The sequence below is a fragment of the Gadus macrocephalus genome, chromosome 17 (assembly GCF_031168955.1).
Source record: "Gadus macrocephalus chromosome 17, ASM3116895v1".
NCBI lineage: Eukaryota > Metazoa > Chordata > Actinopteri > Gadiformes > Gadidae > Gadus > Gadus macrocephalus.
The window spans coordinates 12,595,282-12,612,803 of record NC_082398.1 but is presented as its reverse complement, the minus strand read 5'-3'; the positions used below and the strand labels follow the sequence as shown (position 1 = coordinate 12,612,803).

The 17,522-nt window shown below is 45.6% G+C and overlaps 1 protein-coding gene across 1 annotated transcript in view; it reads left to right on the top strand.

The window, feature by feature from the left end:
• The window catches only part of sorcs2 (sortilin-related VPS10 domain containing receptor 2), a 36,250-nt gene extending 20,246 nt beyond the window's left edge, over positions 1-16,004 (top strand). The window contains 15 exon segments of the mRNA XM_060035909.1: positions 1,022-1,371; positions 4,580-4,700; positions 5,562-5,695; positions 5,923-6,051; positions 6,183-6,354; positions 7,352-7,538; positions 7,778-7,911; positions 8,494-8,617; positions 9,302-9,414; positions 9,617-9,739; positions 10,123-10,222; positions 10,374-10,421; positions 11,152-11,254; positions 11,942-12,135; positions 12,788-16,004. Of these exon segments, the coding sequence (XP_059891892.1) occupies positions 1,022-1,371; positions 4,580-4,700; positions 5,562-5,695; positions 5,923-6,051; positions 6,183-6,354; positions 7,352-7,538; positions 7,778-7,911; positions 8,494-8,617; positions 9,302-9,414; positions 9,617-9,739; positions 10,123-10,222; positions 10,374-10,421; positions 11,152-11,254; positions 11,942-12,135; positions 12,788-12,852 (2,097 nt within the window). The 3' untranslated portion in view covers positions 12,853-16,004.
• The last annotated feature ends 1,518 nt before the right edge of the window (positions 16,005-17,522 follow it).

Here is a 17,522-nt window from a genome sequence, read left to right as displayed (position 1 = left end):
CACAATTGTGGAGCAGGCAGAGATTTAGTTTCCTTCTTTTTCTTTTTAGCTCTCACTTATCACTCTTTGCCACCAATTAGCATAACCCACAGCTAGCTTGATGCCACTTGAATTTCCATTGATCCTCTCGGTCAGTCAACATTTCCCTAGCAGCACTGTTGCTGTTGTCTCAGGCAGCACTAATGCTTAGTGCCCTAGACAGAGAAACAGAGAAAACCTCACTATAGCAGAGCTAACGCTAATGCTAAGTGCCCTAGAATCAAAGAGAAAACTCCACTAAAGCGGAGCTAATGCTAATGCTAAGTGCCCTAGAATTAAAGAGAAAACCCCACTAAAGCAGAGCTAATGCTAATGTAGTGAGTAAGTAACCTGTAATAACAAGAGCAAACTCCAAACTATCAGTTCTGTGTTTCTACTAATGTTGCGGCGCCCTGGGAATGAAATGCTTTTGAATGCTGGGAAAGGATCCAGTTGCGTTTCGGGAGACATGTGATACAAATTAGTTTATGATTAGGACGCCTTCCAAGCAAGGATGTTTTCAGAGGCTGTTCCAATGGTCGCATGTGAGGCTGGCTCCAATTCATTTGGCTGTTCCTCCAAACTGGATGCCACTCACAACAACCCAATCGTTCTCACATGACTTCTATCTGTGTTTGTCTCCGGGGCTCCCTGTTGCATGTTTCCTATCAGTAATTAGTCAATTACATTTGATCTTGTTCATATACACCCGATAGTGCGTAAGAAATGTTACTGTGGACATGGATGGATGAATATATAATAGGGTTTGGGTAGAATTTCCATGTTGTTAATCTTTTATTTGTCCTGAAGCCAGGTATTGATTAGTGAACGAGTTATGTTTTATGTTTATTATTTATTATACTAAAGAGGTAAATGTATGGCGTTTGGTGGCCCCCCCATACGAATCCAACCCTGTAACCCAGGCAATATTTATGCCCTACACCAGTTGAGGCAGACAGAAGCACAGGACCAGATGTATTGACATTCAGATTAATATTCACTTTGTGAAATACATCTCATGTTTATTCTTCTCCTACTCCTTCCTCTTCCTCCTCCTCTCCCTCCTCCTCCTCCACCTCTCCCTCCTCATCTTCCTCATCCTCCTCCTCCTCCTCTTCCTCAGCCTCCTCTTCCTCCTCCTCCTCCTCTTCCTCCTCCTCCTCCTCCTCCTCCTCTTCCTCCTCATCCTCCCCCCTCCACCTCGTCCTTGTTGTTGACCACTGTGATTGGTTCCTTCCCCCCCAGGTTCAGTATTGACGAGGGTCAGACGTGGTCGGTCCATAACTTCACCAGCACCTCGGTGTTCGTGGATGGGCTGCTGAGCGAGCCGGGGGACGAGACGCTGGTCATGACGTGAGTTCAAACCCCCACTGGCGCGCTGACACCGCCGGCAACACACTTCGTAACGCCTGCCGGTTCGATTTCAGAAACTCTGGCATGTCGATTCTACGTCTCTCTCTCTCTCTCTCTCTCTCTCTCTCTCTCTCTCTCTCTCTCTCTCTCTCTCTCTCTCTCTCTCACAACTGCTATCCTCTCTCTCTCTCTCTCTCTCTCTCTCTCTCTCTCTCTCTCTCTCTCTCCTCTCTCTCTCTCTCTCTCTCTCTCTCTCTCTCTCTCTTCCTCTTCACAACCTCTCTCCGGTCTCTCTCCACTGAGGGTTCCAAAAAGGTGGCAGAACAACCCTTTTCTTGAGCGTGCCTCAGCAGTATTATGTCGTCGTATCCAACTTTGCCAAGGTCAGACACGTAAACAACCACAACAAAAACACACACAAACACACACACGCACATTCTGGCTTGAGCGCTAACAAGGAAATCCAGAGGAAGTTCTGCTGAGTCATTGGCCCGCCGTGGTGGCCCAGCTCCTCAGCTAGCCTCCGTCACCACCTCCACCACCACCACCTTCGGCCCTTACCCGTCACCCGCTCCTCTGGTGGAGGCTGAGGAGGAGGCGGGGAGGGAGGTCCTCCGACAGTCATGGGGTCCTCCTCCATTAGAGTGAGCGAGGTTCATTTCACGGGCGTTGCGAGCCAGACGCCACCGCGGCCGGGTGTCTGATTGGCGTGTCATCTGGTGGCTGATGAGAGCGAGAGGCCCCGCCGTCCTCACTCTGCCCTTTGACCTCTCGTACGCTGTTTTTTTCCCCTCTATTTGACTCTGGTGTTTGATATGCTCTCGCTCTTGCTCTCTCTTTCTGTCTCTCTCTGTCTCTCTCTGTCTCTCTCTGTCTCTCTCTCTCTCTCTCTCTCTCTCTCTCTCTCTCTCTCTCTCTCGCACACATGCACGCACGTAGGCAGGCAGGCACATACACCAGCACTCCCTCACTCACACTGTCCATATCTCTATCCATCTTCTTTGGCTCGATGTCAGCACACCTATTGTATTATCTAGTCACACCATCCATCTGAACCTATCTCCCTCCTCCCTCTCTCCCTACTCCCTACTCCCTCCCCCCTCTCTCCCTTCTCCCTCCCAACCACCTAACACCACCCCTTCCCCGCTCCTCCCTCTCCCTAAATCCATCTCCAGCTGAGAGCTCGTCACGCACGCACGCACGCACGCACACACACACACACACACACACACACACACACACACACACACACACACACACACACACACACACACACACACACACACACACCACACACCACACAACACACCACACACACTGTGGTGGTGGAACTTGGGGCTATAGGCAAGCAGGATGTACACACACAAACACGCACACAGACACACACACACAGACACACACACACACACAGACACACACACTCAGGTCTGGCTCTGTAAGATAGGGAGGAGTGCTGACATCAGCAGGTGTCTGATCATCCTAGGGAGAGAGAGATATCCATTTTTTGATGGCACAGAAAGAAAATGCTCCTGCCTTATGTAGTCTCTGTTCACCCTGAGCATAGAGGGCAGGCTGCTCTCCTTACTGATAACAGCAGGTCATTTCTCAAAGTTCTTTCTGTACTTTTTGTGTAGCATTTAATAAAGTGAGGAAAGTGGAGAGCGGGAGGGGGCACATAGATACGCGCTGACAAGTCGGAGTGGTGATTATGCAAATGAGCGAATATGCAGCGAGAGGACACAAACAAACAAACATTACGGGGCATTGATTATTCCAAGAGCAGCGATCTGCCTGACCCATATGCAAAGTTGCTGCTTTTTTATCACATAACTGTTCATGTTTATTTTCTTTACAAATAAAAGCTTAGCTATAATGGGGGAATGGGAAAAGTCGAATCAATACTGGTCAAACACTGCCATTTAGTGGTCGCTGGTTGAACCTGCATCTCTATCGAGAGAATTTGATTGTTGAACTTTTCTTTTGATTGTCCAGTGCAGTAAACTTGACCCAAAACTAATCTTTGAAACAGAAACTAAAACACAACTAAGCACAAAATCTTCTTGCCGACGGTAAGTAAAGTTCATGATATTTTTGAACTAACTTGTCTTAAAGGCACCCAGTGCAACTTCGAGGCTTAAAAATAAACATTCAATTTCTAGTCTTTTTTACACGTAGTAAGTTTCAATAACTCCATACCATTACATACCGACATTAAGCAGCAAAGATGAGACGTCGTTGTGTGGTGAGAACTGATACAAAATCGATAACAACAACAATTTTCTTTATTTATGCCGCCATTTTCTTTATTTTTTGTAACCTACAATAAATAAAGCAGGCTTCCAGTCAATGGAAAAATGGCTTCTCCCCACCGGCGATTGTTGTTGTTTACGATTTTCTATCAGTTCTCACCACACAACGACGTCTCATCTTTGCTCCTTGAATGTCGATATGTAATGGTATGGAGTTATTGAAACTTACTACGTGTAAAAAAGACTAGAAATTGAATGTTTATTTTTCATTGAATGTTTACATAAAGTTGCACTGGGTGCCTTTAAGTGAGCATACAGGAAAAGCCCATAGAAGAGGAAACACATTTGACTTTTAATTGCCAGGCCAGTCAGCAGGGTTGGTATGAAACCTGATTCATTAGCGTACCAATCAGCCAATCAGAAAGCATTACGGGCTGATCAATACTTGAGGATTCGAGTTTCTGATAGGAAGTTACCATGGCAATGACAACAAAGTCGTTTGAAGTGTAATTGGGAGCATAAATTTACCTAGCATTATCTATTTTGGAGCATTGAATGGTTTAAATATAACGCTGGTTATTATTTGACTAGGCTTAAAGTTGGATGCAACAGGATTAATAGCTTAAGCTAGAGGATAGAAATGTAGATTGAGGTTTATCTACATTTACATTTAGGATATTTAGCAGACGAATTTATCCAAAGCGACTTACAATAAGTACAATTGTCAGAAGAGAAACAACAATATATGGCTGTCTGTACAGTAAGGATGTTCATGACGCTCGAGAAGGCCTGAGGGAGGGAGGAAGGGATCGGATCAAGGGGTCAGCAGTTATCTACTTCTGCAATCAGACAGACAGAGGAGGAATATAAATGTAGCCTATTGCACACAAAGTTGGATGAATGTCAAGTTTAACCGTGTGTGTGTGTGTGCGTGTGTGTGTGTGTGTGTGTGTCTGCAGTGTGTTTGGCCACATCAGCTACAGGTCGGACTGGGAGCTGGTAAAGGTGGACTTCAGGCAGTCTTTCTCCCGGCAGTGTACAGAAGAGGACTACGACCCCTGGACACTAACAGACCTGCAGGTAGCAACAAGCACGCACACACGCAGACACGCACACACACACGCACGCACGCACCCATACACTCACTCACTCACTCACTCACACACACATGCACGCATACACTCACTCACTCACACACACATGCATGCACACATGCACACACACACACACACAAACCATTGAAAGGATATGTTTGGGTGTACAGTATTGTATTTAACCCTATAATGAACACATCTAACCCTTTTAACTAGCCATATCTAGTTTATTTTATTAATTATTTCGTTTTTTTAATGTTTGCATTCCTTTGTCAGGATTGCGCCATAATATTAAGCGGTTAAGCTATACGTACATACCACAAATACACGAATGCAGTAGGAACCAAACACACACGTTTACATTCTCACCTCTTCCAATATCCAGTTACATTCTGCGACACAACAACTATTCCTACACAGAATAGAGCACTGTGGCGCTCGCCCTGTTCAGACAACACCAGAGACATGAGCAGTATTTCTCCTCGCATTACCCTTCACGAAAACATGTTCTCAGAGGGACTTGCATCGAGACAGGCTCTGTATGCAATCACAGTTTCAATAACCTATTATTCAAGGACATTTTAGAAATGCAAAGCGAGCATTTCGTAAGTCACAACACTTATTGAGGCGCCTTTACTTATCAAATAGACCCGCATGTGATCACGAACATGACATGGAAATGTTGCCCCGGCAGCCTGAGTAAACCCCCCTCAAACAAATGATCCAGACCAAGCTCGATAGACTGAATATTGCGCTCAATGTAAACGCGTTCATGGCGACTCCAGCACGCGTGACTAAACACACGATCACTTTCTTCCTTCCTCGCCGCTCATTGGTCGGCTGCCAGGGGGACAAGTGCATCATGGGACAGGAGCGGTCGTTCCGGAGGCGGCGGGAGGGCGCCTTCTGTATAAAAGGGAAGAGCTACACCTCCGCACTGACTAGCAAGCCGTGCGGCTGCACAGAGAGGGACTTCAACTGGTCAGTCCCACCTCGGACCTCTCTCTGACCTTCATGCAAGGAGCAGCCCCCCAATAGGCGTGGCTTATATTCCTTTAATAATTTCTTCAATCAAAGTTTATATGTTTAAACGTGTGTTTGCATGTGTGTGTGTGTGTGTGTCTGTGTTTGCGTGTATGTGTGTGCCTGTGTATGTGTGTCTGTCTGTGTGTCTGTGCGCCTGTGTGCGTGTGTCTGTTTGTGTGTAGTGACTATGGATTCGAGCGCTCCCAGGTTCTGAAGGCCGATGGCAGTCGATGTTTTGCGGACTTCTGGCACGACCCCGACGCCCCGCCCGACACCTGCCACCTGGGACAGAGCTACGAGTCCAGCACCGGGTGAGTGTACATACACACACACACACACACACACACACACACACACACACACACATCAGTAACAGTAACATCAGGACGGTCCAACACCCCTCATGCTCTACCATTGGTACGGCCCGTGTGCTGCGCCGCAGGTACCGAAAGATGATCTCCAACGTGTGCGAGGGCGGTGTGAACAAGCAGCAGAGTGCCAAGCAGCATGCCTGCCCTCTGCTGCCGCCCAGGGGCCTGCAGGTGGGCATCAAGGGGCAGATGTTGGCCGTGGCGCCCGGTGATGACATCACCTTCATCGTCCACCAGGAACAGGTGTGTGTTTGATGGACGACAGGTTAAACACGCTCAGGCCATCTTTTGGATTGCAGTGGAGCGGAACCCTTGCCATCTTCATTGTCATCCTTTGCCTAAACCGGATTATGACACCACCACCCTGTAGTCCTTTTTCCATCAGATTTTCAAGCGAATTAACTCTTAAAGCGAATTAATTTGTAGCGACATAAGAAGCGCCTAAACGGTTTTCCATCGACAGAATGATTATAGCGAATTAAAATTGTGTCACAATGCCCCGTGTTGAAGCGCATTTTTCTGACCCGCTAGATGATTTTCCATCAACAATGCGCATGCGCGACATTCTATATCGCTTCAGCCGTTTTCCATTACTTTTATGTCGCTAGAACTTTCCCAAAACCACCTCTGCAGAGCGAATTAACTTAGTGCGACAAAATCGGCGTTAGAGCGATATAACCCTTTTTCCATCACATATGTTGCACTAAACTTTTGATGCGCATCATTTTAAAGCGCATTATCTTTTTGATGGAAAAAGGACTTGTGTCCTCTGTGTTTGGAGCTCAGAAAAGTCACCTAGGTGGAGTGTGGGAGCCACCTAGGTGGAGTGTGGTAATGGACTTTGCTACGCATACTTTAACTCCAGCATAGCTCCGATACTTAACTGTAGGCATTGGAACGCTTTGGTGAATCTCTTTCGAAAAATGTGGTAGTCAGAGTGTAGTATTTATTGTACTGATAGTAGTGGTAGTAGTACTAGTATTCTTGGCAGTAATAATATAATTGTTACTCCATATTATAACCTGCACTTTCAATGGCGTTGATAACACCACGTAGTGGCAAGTCAAGTCAAAATAAAGTAATATTTTCGCCAAATTGTAATGTCTAACCTGCCTCTACACTCCTAAGGCCGCCGATCCTCTGCCACTGTCTTCTATTTGACTTTGGCATAACCCTACGCTAAATACAATGTACAAGGAACAACCTTAGAACACAAAGTGTCTCCTGTGTGTGGCGTCAGGGCGACACCAGCAGCACGCGCTACCAGGTGGACCTGGGCGACGGCGTGCGGACCATCTACCAGAACCTGACGGTGACGGACGAGCCCATCCAGCACCGCTACGAGGCCCCCGGCGTCTACCGGGTGGCCGTGAAGGCCGAGAACACGGCCGGCCACGCCAGCGCCACCATGTACATCCAGGTCATAGGTCAGTCCCCCGTTTAACACGGCTTAGTGCTTCTTACAGAAGGGCAATGTTTCGGCTGTGCGTTCTACTCTACGTTTGTCCGAAGAAAGAGAAAGAATATATCGCCGTCGGTACAATAAGGATGTTCATAGAACCGCGTTCCAAGCACTAACACACGGCTCTAAGACCACAGCTCGATGACTTCTGGATGTCCGCCACAGCCGCCTCCTTTACACATTTGGATGCTTTCTTGTCTCCAGCCCCTCTACAGGAAGTGCACCTGGAAGTGGGTCCGATCGCCGGGAGGAACCAGCAGGTCAACCTCACGGCCACGGTGCTCCCGGTCGAGGCCAACCTCACCGTCTTCTACTGGTGGATCGGAGACAGCCTCCAGGTACGGGGGAGAGGGGTTAGAGTGTGTCAGCCTTGGTGATTGGTTTCAAATTGTCTTGTGGCTTTGCTAGGCTAACCAGAAGCTGATAAGCTACCTCCTCAATTCATTGTTGTAATTTTCCAATTTCTCAGATTCTCAAATGTCAATTAAATATTTTCTCCGTTGTAAAGAAGTAACGGTTGAATTTAAAAAGATATATGCAACGTTCCTCTGATCCTCCTCCTCCTCCGCCATCTCCTCCTCTTTTATCTCCTCCTCCTCCTCCTCCTCCTCCTCCATCTTCTCATCCTCTTCCTCCTCCTCTATCCCATTCTCCTCCTCCTCCTCTATCTCCTCCTCCTCCTCCTCTATCTTCTTCTCCTCCTCCTCCGCTTCCTCCTCTATCTCCCCCTCCTCCTCCTCCCTCTCCCCCATCTCCCCCTCCTTCTTCCCCTCCTCCCCCTCCTCTTCCTCCCCCTCCTCCTCCTCCCCCTCCTCCTCTTCCCCCTTCCCCTCCACCCCTCCCCCTCCTCCTCCTCCCCCTCCTCCTCTTCCTCCTTCCCCTCCTCCTCCCCCTCCTCCTCCCCCTCCTCCTCCTCCCAGCCCCAGCTCTCCCTGGAGAGCAGCATCCTGACGTGGTTCACTGAGGCAGGGGAGGTGAGCGTGACGGTGCAGGCCTCCAACGGCCGCTCCATGGTGCAGGACTCCCGGAGCGTCAGGGTCTACGGTACGAGGAGGACGAGGGACATGTGGGCTGCTTGGGTTGTTGTTATTTTGCTTTGTTGTGGTTTCAATTTTTTTTTTTTTTTTTTTTATCAAACTATAGATTTTGGCATTGCAGTTACTATGAATCATACCCGTTTTAATAATTCAGCAATAAAAAATGATGTATATAATTATGCATTATTACATTTACATTTAGACTTGGGGCATTTAGCAGAGGCTTTTATCCACAGCGACCAACAATGAGTACATTAGTAGAAGAAAGAGAAACAACAATATATCGCTGTCAGTACAGTAAGGATGTTCATGGAACCAAGTGCCAAGCACAAACAATTCCCTGTGTACAACAAAGATAGCTAGGATAAGATTCTACTAAAAAAAAGTACTATTTTTAAGTGCAAGGACCTACAACATACAATAAGTGCGTACATTAAAATAACTAATTATAAAAGTGCAGTCAAACATTCATAAATATTATTGATGATGTGATAATAATCCAAAAACACTAATAAATGTAATAAAAATTTACTTTTTTTAAACGTAAAAGCATTGAATGAGACGATGCTGATACAAGTCGACACCCCTCGGAGTGGATCCTTTGTAGACAGAGATGTAACCTCTGTGTTGCTAGTCTCTGTCGTCCACTCAGGTGAAACCTAACCCCTCCCCCCTTCTGTGACCCCGCCAGACATCTTCCAGGTCATCCCGCTGAGCTTCAGCCCCAACCTGGACGGCCTCAACCCCAACATCCCCGAGTGGAGAGAGGACATCGGCCAGGTGGTGACCAAGCTGCTCACCAAGGTATACCATCGCAATAACAGAAGCGCAAATAGAAATAAAGATTGTGTTTTCATGATCTGGGTTTTGTGCAGGCACTAAGGTTAAATTCAGAGTGGTTTGGTGAAATACCTTACCTTGCTCTACACATTACCCACATTAAACTCCTACAATTCCACACATCTATTGAGTCACATGATGCTAAAGATGTCCCCTTTGACCCCAGATCACAGGCATCCCAGAGGAGTCGCTGGTCACCATGGTGAAGCCAGGACTGCCCACCACGGCCAACCTGTACATCGTACCGCTGGAGAGCAAGCCAGTCACCAAGAGTGTGTTTGTAGATAAGGTAGAAGCACACGCATACACACACCAAACACGCACGCACGCACAGACAGTCGCAACCACACACACACACACATACACGTGCGCGCACACACACACACACACACACACACACACACACACACACACACACACACACACACACACACAGACACAGACACAGACACACACACAATCACACAAAGACATGTGCATGATCAATTCACACACCAAACTATTGTAATGTTACTTTAAATAAACATCAACACTCAAACTCTCAGATTGTAGCTCGCACTACATCAGCTCAAATGCAAGCTCACCGCCTCCTTCTTTTGGGGGATTAGCTTTTCTCCACCTAGTTTAAAAAGCAGTGTTCTGAGCCACACTGACCGCTACTTTGTCCAACAGAGAATCCCAGCCATCATCCAGGCGTTCAGCGACAACAACGTCAGCTTCGTGGTGCGTGGAGGGGTCAAGGTTCTGGTGATGCTGGCCGACCCAAACGCAGGTACATTCACCCCCGTCGTCAGCCACACACCCCAACGCTGTACCTCATGTCCTGTTTGAAAGAACATCTCCTTTGTTTTGTATTGTGTTTTAATTTGCGTTCAAACCATTTTTTTCTGTTGAAATGGATAATTGCATGGTCCATCTCCAAGGACTCGGCCTAGTTGCTAGTGAGTCACCAGACACCACGACGGAGAACGGTGCGTTCATCCTTTTTATCAGTTTGTCTTCTCCCACGCCGGCCTTGGTGTAACTCTCTTCTGCGTCCTCCATCCTACGCTCTCTGAGTCCCTAACCTCCCCCCGACCTGTCCCTCCCGCTGCCCCCATTTCCCTCAACCAATCACCTGCCGCCTCGGCTCCCATGTCCCGTCGTGCGTGTTAACTACCCTTCCCCGATACGTGCCTGAGAACTCGCCCCCAGGATGCTATATGTGAAGCCTCCCAAATTAAAACAAGCTTTTTGGATTTGTCTGGAATGGTTCCTAGTGCTCGCTTGACTCTTTACAGCAAATGTATGGATTTCCAAAAATCGATTGGGGAATATTTCCCGTTTCTCTTTCACTTTGTAATCCACGCTGTGCATTGATGCAACTCCTGATTTATTTTTCACACTGCGTGTGTATGTTTGTGTATTTGTGAAAATGAACTAATTCCTGTTTACACTTCTACGTACAAAAAAGCTTCTAATCAACTTATTCTTCACATAAGTGTGTCTTTTTAAATGTACCTTCCTTTCCGGTTATTCTATTTCTTTCTCTATGTTTGTGTATTGTCCTATTTGAGAACTGCTAGTGAAGGGATTATATCATACAATCATTCTAATGTGGGCCCTTTCAGAGCCTAACTGGGACATGGGGTTGAATTGTGTGCGTGCGTGTGTGCTCATCTGTGCGCGTGTGTGTGTGTGTGTACATGTGTGTGTGTGTAGGTTACCACGGGGCCGCTGGGGGCCCGGGGGTTTGGGCCCTGGCCGTCGTCCTGCTGATCAGCCTCCTGGCCTCAGGGTCGTTCATCCTGTACAAGTTCAAAAGGTGTGTGTGTTACCCTTCCCCTCAGCAAGCCATGACCTGACAGGCTAGCTGTTAGCATGGTGCACAGAGACAGGTATCTAGTCAGTAGACCTCATATGAGTAGTGCATGGTACGTGTGTGGTACTTCTGTAGGACCGAGGCCTGTACAGTCATGATGCGTTTCAAGCTCACACTGGGCAAGTTTCTAACATAATGGCGCACTGCTTGAAATCACTGCCTGCAAAAATCAACGCCACTTCCGTGGAAAGATCACGGAAAAAGTTGGACCGTTGACATCATTGTTCCCGCAAATCCCGGGCTTAAACGGTCCTACTTTCCCAACATTTTTTTAAGACACATGATGTAACACATGTTTACCAGTTGTGTCTATACCTGTGTGCAGTAACCTGTGTAACCGCATGTTTTTTCTCACGGTGGACACGCCAGACGCAGCCCCCGCACGTAACCTCACCCCCTACCCCCCCCCACCATGCACACACATACTCGCACTCACACACACACACACACACACACACACACACACGCACACACACACGCACGCACACGCACACGCACTCACACTCACGCACTCCACCCCAGCAACCTCTACAGAACAACAGCACTCGCATTTAATACAGCATTGTATCTTCTTCAAGCGGTCCCTCTCATACCCCAAACGAATAAACACCCCCCCCCCCCCCCCCGCAGTCCTTGGCTGAGGACTGAGGACGCCTACCCTCCGCTGTTTTTCAGGAAGCTGCCGGGCAGCCGCAACGTGTACGCCCAGATGCACAACGAGAAGGAGCAGGAGATGACCAGCCCCGTGAACCACAGCGAGGACACGCAGCACATCATCCAGGGGGAGGAGTTCATCGACGACGACCTGGACGCCCAGACGCTAGGTAACGCAGGAGGAGGGAGTCCCGCCTTCCGTGCCCTTATAAGGACTACGACTAACCACTGCTACTAGACACGCCCACAGGCCACTAACACCACCAGCTAACACACACCAAGGTACCGGCTGCTGGACTCTCTTCCTGCATGACAGGCATGCTTCTCTCTATTTCTCCATTTTTTTATTTCTTTATTGATATTACTCACTGTATGTTTTATAGTTTGTATGATGCAAATGCAACGTTTATATCTGTCCACGTCCATGCATGAGTATGTGTTTTAAGATTAAAGGGGACTTATTATACCACCAGGTGTGAGTGTGATTAGCCTTACAAGCCGTTTCGAAAATCTGCCTAATATGACATCACTAGTGGGTGTGTCCACCTAGATCTGTGCTGGATAGATGAGCAATGTTTACTTCAGTCCACTGGGTAGGCTGGTAGATAGATCTATCCAGCACAGATCTAGGTGGACACACCCACTAGTTATGTCATATTAGGCAGATTTTCGAAATGGCTTGTAAGGCTAATCACACTCACACCTGGTGGTATAATAAGTCCCCTTTAACAATGTACATTTGTGAGACTTTTCTTTTTTTCTTTTTTTTTAACTGACCCAGGTTTTGTTTTGTTTATCTTCTTTTTATATCCCGGTCACCAGGCAATCATTCGGGCGTGGTCCTGAGCGTAAACTCCAGAGAACTGCACAGCTACCTGACCAGCTGATGGCTGCCACGGCAGTGTGCTAACCGAGCTACGTTAGCCTAGCCTAGCCGGCTAATGAGCACAGAGACTTCCACACTCTGCCTTCCTCTTTTTAATGGCCCACAATGCACCCCGAGTGGCGGGGAGGGGTTCTTCCTTGCTCTACGTCCCACCCAATCACAGCTTGACTCACACATTCACCCACAGAGCACTTCTAGTAATCTCGTAGTGCCGCTTTGCTAGCAGAGCCTAGCAATAGTTTCACACCATTCCCTGTTCTCCGCACCCTCGTCTCTCTCCTTCAACAGCGGTGGTTGAGGTTAGAGGCGGGGATTGAAGGAAATGCACTTCTATGCTTCTGTCTTTTAGCTGCGTCTTTGTCGAGGGCCTTGCGGGCACACACACATGAACACACGTTATCCTTAGTCACTGTTACCATAGATCCCGAATCACTATCACAGGTAATGGACTTCAGGATTCTGTCCATGGCAGACTACTAAGTCAAAGCCACACCAAGTATATGTGGCCAAAGATTAGCATGGCCAGCTTCTGTCCCCGGCGATTTTGCTGTCGCACAAAAGTTGTAGTGTATTTTACGTTTTTAACGACTTGACCAGGATTTTCGTTCAATTTTTCATACTATTCTTACACACTTTCAAGCTCATTATGTACATTTTCGTGTCACTGTCGTTCTGTCTCCTGAAATGACTGTGTACTCTCACTGTTTTAAGGCAATAATATTCTTTCAGAAAGAAAGAAAGAAAGAAAGAAAGAAAGAAAGAAAGAAAGAAAGAAGGAGAAATACATTTTGTTAAATGTTTTGAGGTTTTCATGAGTTTCAAGACGGAGAAAGTAGGGTAGCAACTAAGTCAGAGCTAAATAAGCAGAACTTGACAGGGGGAAAGGATTATTTACAACAAGTATCCAACCTTATGTTTAGCCACACTGCTAAGAGATAGACATCCTTTTGTAGTTTTGTGTGTAAGCGTGTGTGCGTGTCGATATCAAGAACTAGTCTGGAATCATATTTAAAGATTTTTGTCTGTTTGTAGTTCATCTTTTTTTTAAACACAAGTCAGATCTCAAACCAATCGAAAAATGTAACTGTTGACAACATCACAGGTTAATTAACACATCCAGACTATCCCTTATAAAGTTAATTTGGCATGGTTGAGAGCTGCTATTCATTCTACAACACAAACGTTGGTCCCATGGTGCCTAAAAAGGCGGATTTTGAATCTGCCCCAAGACATAACCTGTGCTCGTTTCGTATTTATTCCTTCATTAAACCATATGACCCGTCCGCCCCCACAGTAACTTGTCAGGAGTTCAAAGGTATACTGGTTCCCCAGGAGTCGAGGATTGGTGTCTCCGAAGAGGCGTGGTTGGGATATACACTGTATAAGCCTATATTAGGCATTGTCAGGGCGGCAATCTTGTCTCCGTAAGGATTAGATTTTCTTGTGTGTGTATGTGGGTGTGTGTGTACATAAATATGTAAATAGAACAATCTTCAATTGTAAATATAACTCCCTTGATGTGTGACTATTTTTCACTAATACCAAAATGCTTTTTTTGTTTGTATCGTTTGCTTTTCTGCGTAATCTCGCATCGATCCGAACAACTTTTCAAACTCGCAAAGAGGTTTGGGGACATTTTCGACAACAACTTTTAATTGTCACATTTGAGGAAACAGATATCTGTCATTGGTCAGTTCAAGTGTATTGACAGCTCACTGTGTTTCAGCTCCTTTCCTGTTCAACTTTCAATGTAGAATTCTGACTGGAGTGACTTAGGATTCTCACTTGAAGTAGCTCTTCGTTGAATCAGAGCGTGGCGAATCTTTCACTTAGCTGACACGGTTATTTCAACGTGGTGTAAAAACATGCTTTACACATGTTTTTATTTCAGCATAATATGTCCAAGAAAATGTCTTGGATTGTCAACTGCTTTTTATTGTGGTTCATCAAGTTTTATCATCACTATACATCTATAGTCACATACACACAGTGATATCCAGTTACACAAATATTTTTGATACACAACTGTCAAATGCCTTTTTTTTTTCTTATGTCTTTTACAGAAGTTTAACATCTGTTGGTTTGTTTGCACTAATTATATAATCTGTGATGTATTGAAGGTGTATTATATATTTTGGCTGCAAAAAAGCTGCCACTACAAATCCAGGCAATAACGGTACAGGACCATAATGGTGATCGACTCAAAGGCTGCATTCCAATACTCTGTCTGTTACCTTTCTTCCCAAAATGTCAAGATGCTTTCAAATGACGGAGAAGCTGCCTAAAGCTACTGACGAGTCTTCCTTGGACCAAAGTTCCTTGACTGCGTCCTTAGACATACTGTTTACTGATGTAAGTTATTTTAGTCTAGGCTTCTTTTGATGACATGTTTCAAGCTAAAAAACAATTATGAATTGTTTCTTCTCCACATAGTGGACAACACAGTATATGGTTTTATGAGTTTGTAGATAAGTTAAATACTACAATCATGGCCTCCTTGCCATTTGCACCAAAGCCAAAACAGACCAAAGGTTTACCTGGGTAAATTAGAACCTGTGGGTGTGGCTTATTTACCATTCCGCCCACTTCCAGTGAAGGTTGTGGTTGGGCCCAGATCACCAACAAGTAGATTCCACACTGGCACTTTACTCCAGCACGATTAATCAACGATAATGCTTTGTCTCCCTAAAGGTGTGATAAACAAGCAAAAGGAAGTTGGATTTTTTGGAATGCAGCCATAGTCGATAGAGGTGAACATCTTGACGCATTATTAGCGCCATGCTGTACTTCACTGTTCATTGCGCACCTGAGAAAACAAACAACAGATCACTCGTGTTTCACATCATGTTGAACATATTTTGTACATATTCTGCTGTTGGTTGGCTTCGTGGTGTCGTATGTTGTTAGGACATCAGTCCAGCAAGGCCACACCAGGGGGGTGGCGCAGTGGGGGGTATAACAGCATCCCGATGTTGGCTTTTTTTGACCTCGCCACTGATGCTACAGAATTTGACCAACCCCTTTTTTGATTTTATTTTCGTTTTGCTTTTTATATTGCTTTACTTTTGTTTTTGTTGTTTTTGTTTTGTTTTTTGATTGAAGGAAGTGTTGTGCACTTAACCTGCATTCCGGAATTAAATCACTCCCACAACTTCATGTCTATGATCGCTTTTCTACCACAAAGAACCATTTCATTGCATGATGAAATGACATTTAACAGACAGTAGCCTACCTGTGAGTGGGTTACCATCGAGCGATTAGAAATGTCAACATCATCGTTGGCCTACAAACATAAGCTCCTACTTTGACATCACCAAGTGCCTTGATAATCAACAACAAAATAATAATGACAATATCTTTGATTCATTTTTGTCTATACACCTGTCACAGGATTTGGCACTTTCTGTCAAGTAGCTACGAGTTGAAGACTCATGTTTTTGCTTAATTAGTCCGCTGTATTGTCAAATGTTGCAGACATTGATTGAACCTTTGGATTTTAACGTTGGATGAACGCGGTGATGATACTGACTAAGTAAAAAAATGCCATCTTTAAAACATTGATTCAACTCTTGCTCAGCTGGGCACACCAGCCTTTATCTGGTTGTAGATTATAATTGGCAGTACAATTCACATGTCAGCATTACATTTCTGAAATGGCCTCATTTCAGTAGGTTTCCATGCATGCAGACCGTCCAGGAATGGAACACAGGTCCCCAGAGCTGCTCATCAACAGCTTGCACCGTGTGTGTGTGTGTGTGTGTGTGTGTGTGTGTGTGTGTGTGTGTGTGTGTGTGTGTGTGTGTCTATTCTATTCTCGCTCGTTCGTAATTCTTATATCAATAGCCTACTCTCCAATAATATAATATTAGGCTATATAGGAAAATTGAGAAACGGCAATCTCATACAATCTTTTTCAAGCCACTGATTGTTTAAATGTAGGGTACAGCTGGCTTGCCCTGTGAATACGCATGACTTTTCATTTATATTCATTCAAAATATTAACATACTATTTTAAAACTAAAGAGGCTGGTGTTTTGTTTTATATAATTTGTTTATATTGTTCAGTAGTTGTATGCCTACATGAGGCCGTAGCACATAAAAAAAACGAGCTGAGCTGGTGACGTCATCGAGTCCGCTGCTGTTCGAATTGCAGGTGCGTACTCCCGTCCTTGGAAGTGTTTACTTGGAAGTCCGGACTTGCCAAGTACGAACTTCCAAGTCCACGAGTCCGTAGTTCGCGTACTTGGATTTGAGAAATGGTCTCCCCAACTTGACGTCATGCAATGCATTCTGGGGGTATTGAGAATCAATAGCTAACCGCTAAAATAGTAGCCTACCTACTCTTTCGTATTACATTCCGTTTTGTGATACATTGAATACAATAAATAACAGTTTAAATCTTTATTACCAACAAGCAAATTGCACAAATTCGTTGGAAAATAAACCCTGCAACACAGCCTTTAAAGATGTTGCATGTTTTATTCAAGCTTTATGAAGAGTGTGCGCCTCAGATTACATAAAGGGATGGACAAGACCTAAAAGATAGAATAAATCTATACCTTAAATAAGCATGATGTATCAGTGTAACCTACCCATTCAATTGGCATGAAGAAATGGATGGAATTCGATAGACAGGAAAAAGGTCAATATCCTTTATTCATCAGACTCTTT